A 7,223-nucleotide genomic window follows, 5' to 3' on the forward strand; every position below is an offset into this window, starting at 1 on the left:
TTCTGTGCCAAGGTGTTCGGGAGCGACAGCGCCCTGCAAATCCACCTGCGCTCCCACACGGGCGAGCGGCCCTTCAAGTGCAACGTCTGCGGCAACCGCTTCTCCACCAAGGGCAACCTGAAGGTGCACTTCCAGAGGCACAAGGAGAAGTACCCGCACATCCAGATGAACCCCTACCCCGTCCCCGAGTACCTGGACAATGTGCCCACCTGCTCCGGGATCCCCTACGGGATGTCGCTGCCTCCAGAGAAGCCGGTGACCACCTGGCTGGACAGCAAGCCCGTGTTGCCCACGGTGCCCACGTCGGTCGGGCTGCAGCTCCCGCCCACCCTCCCTGGCGTCAGCAGCTACGCGGACTCCCCCAGCCTCACCCCTGCGAGCCGCTCCCCGCAGCGGCCCTCGCCCGCGTCCAGCGAGTGCACGTCCCTGTCCCCCGGCCTCAACAGCTCTGAGTCGGGCGTCCCCGGGACCGCCGAGTCCCCGCAGCCAGCGCTCAGCGGCTCCTCTCTGACCAAACCCGAGCCCGCGAGCCTGCCTGGCGCCAACGGCAGGGCAGGGGACGTCCCCGCCAGCGGGCAGGTCTCCGCCACGTCCGCGGCGGCCTCCACCACCGCGCTGGCAGACGGCAGCATCTGCACGGGCCTCTGCAGCCCCGTGCTGCCAGCCGGCTCCGACCAGTTCAAGGCCAAGTTTCCCTTCGGGGGGCTGCTCGACTCCATGCAGACGTCCGAGACCTCGAAGCTCCAGCAGCTGGTGGAGAACATCGACAAGAAGATGACGGACCCCAACCAGTGCGTCATCTGCCACCGCGTGCTGAGCTGCCAGAGCGCCCTGAAGATGCATTACCGGACGCACACGGGGGAGAGGCCGTTCAAGTGCAAGATCTGCGGGCGCGCCTTCACCACCAAGGGCAACCTGAAGACGCACTTCGGGGTGCACCGGGCCAAGCCGCCCCTGCGGGTGCAGCACTCCTGCCCCATCTGCCAGAAGAAGTTCACCAACGCCGTGGTCCTGCAGCAGCACATCCGGATGCACATGGGCGGCCAGATCCCCAACACGCCGCTGCCCGACGGCTTCCCGGACGCCATGGACGCCGAGCTGCCCTACGACGACAAGGCCGCCGAGGCCCTGAGCGGCTACGACGACGACGCGGACGAGAACTCCATGGAGGACGACGCCGAGCCGCGGGAGCCGGCCGGCGACCCGCCCAAGCCGCTGCTGCCCTACGCGGGCTCCTGCCCGCCCTCGCCCCCCTCCGTCATCTCCAGCATCGCCGCCCTGGAGAACCAGATGAAGATGATGGACCCGGTCGCGAGCTGCCCACAGCTGACCGCCTTGAGGTCCGTGGAGAACGGGTCCGGGGACAGCGACCGCCTGAGCAACGACTCCTCGTCGGCCGCGGGCGACCTGGAGAGCCGGAGCGCGGGCAGCCCGGCCCTGTCGGAGTCCTCGTCCTCCACGCGTGCCCTGTCGCCCATGAACAGCCACAGCGAGAGCTTGCACTCCAAGTCCCCGGGGCTCAGCGCCCAGGAGGAGCCACAGGAAACGCCGCTAAAGACCGAAAGGCCGGACAGCCCCCCCGCCGCCCCCGAAAACGGAGGCGCGCTGGACCTCACGGCGGCCCAGCCCGGCCGGCCGGCCGTCAAGGAGGAGGCCCCCTTTAGCCTGCTGTTCCTGAGCAGAGATCGGGGTAAGTGTCCGGGCGCCGTGTGTGGCGTGTGCCGCAAGCCCTTTGCGTGCCGGAGCGCGTTGGAAATCCACCACCGCAGCCACACCAAGGAGCGCCCGTTCCTCTGTGCGCTCTGCGGCCGCGGCTGCTCCACTAGGGGGAATTTAAAGCAGCACTTGCTGACGCACGCGTTGAGCGAGCCGCGTCCTCAGTCATTTGACCCCGACTTTGCCCTAGGTCCCGGCCAGACCACCGCTAGCCTGGTCGCCGGCCCCGCGCCCGCCGCCATCAAAATGGAAGTGAACGGGCACAGCAGGGCCATCGCGCTGGGCGAGGGCCCGCCGCTGCCGGCCGCCGTGCAGGTGCCCCCCGGGCCCCCGGCCGTGATGGGCCCCGGCCTCGCGCCCATGCTGGCCCCCCCGCCGCGCCGGGCGCCCAAGCAGCACAACTGCCAGTCGTGCGGGAAGACCTTCTCGTCGGCCAGCGCCCTGCAGATCCACGAGCGCACGCACACCGGGGAGAAGCCCTTCGGCTGCACCATCTGCGGGAGGGCCTTCACCACCAAGGGCAACCTGAAGGTAAGGCGCGGGGGGGCCGGCGCCCGGCTGAGCGCGGTGGTGGGTGGGGGGCTCAGCCGCCAAGGCTCCCCCACCCACTTCAGGTGCTGCAGGCAGGGCCTCTGCTGTGATCCGGGGGACGGGGGGTGGGGGTGGGGGGGCAGAGGTGCTGGGGACCCCCCTCCAGTAGCGAGGCACGTGCCCGTGTCGTGCTGCGTGTACCTGTGTCTAACGTGCACACGTGTTTGTGTGTGCGTGAACTTAGCGGGGGCACGCATATCATGTAGCGGTGGTGAAGGGCTGGCTTTTCAGTGCAGGCCCGGCCCCCCGAGGGGCTGGAGGAGGCTGTGGGGGATGACCACACAGGAGTGGGGGGGGTGGAGCAGGCTGTTGGGGGGGTGACCACACGGGGTAAGGGGGGGCTGGAGGAGGCTGTTGGGGGGATGACCACATGGGGTGGGGGTGTAGCTTTTGGGGGGTGACCACACGGGGGGGGCTGGAGGAGGCTGTTGGGGGCATGACCACATGGGGTGGGGGTGTAGCCTTTGGGGGGTGACCACACGGGGTGGGGGGGGCTGGAGGAGGCTGTTGGGGTGACCACACGGGGGGGGGCTGGAGGAGGCTGTTGGGGGGGTGACCACATGGGGTGGGGGTGTAGCCTTTGGGGGGTGACCACACGGGGTGGGGGGGGCTGGAGGAGGCTGTTGGGGTGACCACACGGGGGGGGGCTGGAGGAGGCTGTTGGGGGGATGACCACATGGGGTGGGGGTGTAGCTTTTGTGGGGTGACCACACGGGGGGGGCTGGAGGAGGCTGTTGGGGGCATGACCACATGGGGTGGGGGTGTAGCCTTTGGGGGGTGACCACACGGGGTGGGGGAGGCTGGAGGAGGCTGTTGGGGTGACCACACGGGGGGGGCTGGAGGAGGCTGTTGGGGGGGTGACCACATGGGGTGGGGGTGTAGCCTTTGGGGGGTGACCACACGGATGGGGCTGGAGGAGGCTGTTGGGGGGTTGACCACATGGGGTGGGGGTGTAGCCTTTGGGGGGTGACCACACGGATGGGGCTGGAGGAGGCTGTTGGGGGGGTGACCACATGGGGTGGGGGTTCAGCCTTTGGGGGGTGACCACAGAGGAGTGGGGGGGTTGGAGGAGGCTGTTGGGGTGACCACACGGGAGGGGCTGGAGGAGGCTGTTGGGGGGGGTGACTACATGGGGTGGGGGTGTAGCCTTTGGGGGGTGACCACACGGAGTGGGGCTGGAGGAGGTTGTTGGGGTGACCACACGGGGGGGGGGCTGGAGGAGGCTGTTGGGGGGGTGACCACATGGGGTGGGGGTGTAGCCTTTGGGGGGTGACCACACGGATGGGGCTGGAGGAGGCTGTTGGGGGGGTGACCACATGGGGTGGGGGCTGGCACAGGCTGTTAGGGGGTGACCACACGGGGTTGGGGGGGTTGGAGGAGGCTGTTGGGGTGACCACACGGTGGGGGCTGGAGGAGGCTACTGGGGTGGTGACCACACGGGGTGGGGGCTGGCACAGGCTGTTAGGGGGTGACCACACGGGGTTGGGGGGCTAGAGGAGGCTGTTGGGGGGGTGACCACATGGGGTGGGGGTGTAGCCTTTAGGGGGTGACCACACGGGTGGGGCTGGAGGAGGCTGTTGGGGTGACCACACGGGGGGGGGGCTGGAGGAGGCTGTTGGGGGGGGTGACCACATGGGGTGGGGGTGTAGCCTTTGGGGGGTGACCACACGGAGTGGGGCTGGAGGAGGCTGTTGGGGTGACCACACGGGGGGGGGGCTGGAGGAGGCTGTTGGGGGGGTGACCACATGGGATGGGGGTGTAGCCTTTGGGGGGTGACCACACGGGGTGGGGGGGGCTGGAGGAGGCTGTTGGGGTGACCACACGGCGGGTGGGACTTGAGGAGGCTGTTGGGGGGGTGACCACACAAGCTTTGCTCTTGGGCAGCAGTCCCGGGACCCGGTGCGGTCCCAAATGTGGTAGAACATGGCTTTTAAACACTCCCATAAGACACAAATAACAAATCCCGTCCAGAGGCCAGGCTTTGTCCTGGTTTTGTCTGTGGCTGCCAGCAGGGGCTGGGGGCATTTGGTGAGAAGCCTCTCGGCCTGACGGCCGGAGGAGAACAGCCCAGGGTAGTGCTCACGTTTTCAGGTGACCACACCATACATGTTCCATGGAAGGTGAAGTGTGGACAGGACATTAGATGAGTGTTTGTAGAGAAACACGCCTCTTTCTGTCCACGTCACAGGCCTGTCCGGGCTCCGGAGTCCTCTTCAGAGACTCTGGAAAGCTCCCCACCTGGGGCTGCTCCTTAGGGCTGGGACGTGAGCCGCCTGAGGTCTCTGCTGGCCCCAGGTGCTGCCCCTTCCACGTTTGGGAGAAAGCCACCAAACAGGCCCAGTGAAGCAGGAGTGCAAAGACGGCGTTGCGGAGGCCAGGGGAGAGGACTGAGGGGCGGGACTGTGTGCCCTCCGAGCTCTGGAGCCTTCCTGGGTGGCCTTCGGACTTTGCACCTCGTGGGGGAGTTACCCCGTCAAGCTCATCAGCTGAAAGAAACTTCAGAACATATCGGCCGGTCTTGCTTTTTGTATTTCATAAAAAGAAATGTCACGCATTAAAGTATAAGCCGCTCAGAAAAGCCCGCCCAACAATGTTTGGTGTCCCCAGACCGATGCTCAGAGCGGGGAACAGAAGCCCAGTTCCGAAACCGTCATGCTGGGTGTCTGGGTGACACGTGGGAAGCGTAGGACAGGCACGCACCTGCCTCCGTGCCGGGCTTACTTGTGCCTGTCTCCGTGTCTCTCACGCAGGTGCACATGGGCACACACATGTGGAACAACGCCCCCGCGAGGCGTGGCCGCCGCCTGTCAGTGGAAAACCCCATGGCTCTGCTAGGTGGCGACGCTCTGAAGTTTTCGGAAATGTTCCAGAAGGATCTGGCAGCACGAGCGATGAACGTTGACCCCAGCTTCTGGAACCAGTATGCCGCGGCTATCACAAACGGTCTCGCCATGAAGAACAACGAGATCTCTGTCATCCAGAATGGCGGCATTCCCCAGCTCCCAGTAAGTCTCGGCGGAAGTGCTATCCCCCCCCTGGGTTCCCTGACCGCTGGGATGGACAAAGCGCGCACCGGCGGTAGTCCGCCCATTGTGAGTTTGGACAAAGCAAACTCGGAAACGGGAGCCAGCCGTCCGTTCACGAGGTTTATCGAGGATAACAAGGAGATTGGTATTAACTAGCTGTGTGCGCGGCCTGGCCCGTCCCTCCGTCCCGCGCGCACCCCGTCAAGCGCGACCGTCAGGCTGTGCAGCCATGCGTCCGAGTTCTCCTTAACATTTTACCCGTAGTAGAAAATACGTTCACTGTGTGGCTGCTGGAAGGTTGTCTCGTAAGCTCTGCATGGTACTTCTCTCCACGGTGAGCTGGACTGTTCTTGGGGACCCCGTAACCTCCTAAATACGTTTAAGTCAAAAAGAAGTCCTTGTAAAACCGCCTTGGGAATGGAAAGGGCTCAGACCACACCCGGTCGGTTCCTCCCCGAACCTAATACCGTCCCCCCCCCCCCCCCCCACCAGAGGAGAAAGGGGTCGCCTGTGCTGTTCCAGCGACACTCACTCGAAGGTTTTGTTCGAATTAGTTAGAAACTTGAACTCTGTTTTTAGACTATTAACTGAAAGATGTGGTCCGGTACCCCCAGCGCTGTGTCTTACGGCACTGCCTTCGTCTGTAGTATTTATCATGTTAAGATTATGCGGGTAACAGATAATACGGCCCCAACTTTAAAGGAAGCTTTTGTACTGCAGAATACATCTGGCCATGTGATGATTTTTTTTTTAAAGCAGAATTTGTTTTACTATAAATAAGTGAGTTATTTCAATGCAGGCAATCGTGAAGTTACACTGGGAAAGACGGCATGCTCTCGTGTGCAAGCACCTGTCAGTGACCACGCTTTTCTTCGGTTTCTTTTCTTTTTTTTTTTAACTTAAATGTTTGTAGCTGCTATGTGGACAATTGTTCCCTAGTGTGGTCTGTAGCCCAGCGACTGGGAACAAGTTACAGACAAACGTCACCGTAAATTATTCACAACATTATAAGCAGTTGTGAGGAAATATTTCACGTTATCAAAGCTGTACAATAAAAAGGTAATGTTTGTATAATGTGGTTGCAAACTCTTAATTTATACTATTGCACTTTTAGTATTTTGTATTAGAGAGGTTTGTCTATGATTTGAAAACTTAAAAAGATGTAAAGTATTTTATAAATAGTACTTTGGTTTAAGGAAAATGAAAAACTGTTACAGTTTCTTGTTTTGTCTTAAGGTCAAACAACATGAGAAATCTGTGCCACTGAGACAGAAAGCCACCAGGATTTGTCTGTTCCTCAGTCAACTAGGGCCTGCCACTTCCTAAATTAAAATGATTTATTTAACTTTTCTACGAAGCCCGTTGAAAAGCCTGACCACCCCTGACACAGCTTTGATGAATTAATCGTAGGCCCGTGGCACCGAAACGGCGGGAACTCACCTAGAGACCGCGTGGGTGCAATTTCAGTCTCTTCTCTTTTCTTCACACGCCCCGGACCAGATTTCCACCGCTCCCCGTGTGCAGTAAAGTGGGGAGAGATAGCAGAGGTCTGGCGGTGTCATCAGTCGTAACTGGGACATTGTCTGGGTCCCGATTTATTTATTATCTTCTCAGATGAGAACAAAGCACAATGTCATCTAACTACTCAAAATCCAGCCTGAAGCTGCTGACGAGGTTTGAGTTGCTTGGCGCGAGGCAGGGCCCCGGGGCAGGGGGGGTGCTGGGCGGCGGGCGGGGGGAGCGCCTGCGACGCCGCGGCCCGCCTTCTACCTCATTCTGTGCGTTGGGCGGCCTGTCCGGCCGCGTCCCTCCCGAGGTGTCGCGGGCGGCTGGGTGGCGCTGGGGTCGTGCGCCCCGAAGAAGGGACCGGACGGCAGTGACTTCCCGGCT

The 7,223-nt window shown here is 62.2% G+C and overlaps 1 protein-coding gene across 1 annotated transcript in view; it reads left to right on the forward strand.

Annotated features, from left to right (window-relative positions):
* SALL3 (spalt like transcription factor 3) overlaps positions 1-6,864 on the forward strand; it is a 19,205-nt gene extending 12,341 nt beyond the window's left edge. Inside the window, exons 2-3 of the mRNA XM_042911104.1 lie at positions 1-2,247; positions 5,058-6,864. The exon at positions 1-2,247 is cut by the window's left edge and continues 1,244 nt beyond it. Of these exons, the coding sequence (XP_042767038.1) occupies positions 1-2,247; positions 5,058-5,489 (2,679 nt within the window). The 3' untranslated portion in view covers positions 5,490-6,864. The remainder of the gene's footprint in view (positions 2,248-5,057) is intronic.
* Positions 6,865-7,223: the final 359 nt, after the last annotated feature.

Source organism: Panthera leo, chromosome D3, assembly GCF_018350215.1.
Source record: "Panthera leo isolate Ple1 chromosome D3, P.leo_Ple1_pat1.1, whole genome shotgun sequence".
NCBI lineage: Eukaryota > Metazoa > Chordata > Mammalia > Carnivora > Felidae > Panthera > Panthera leo.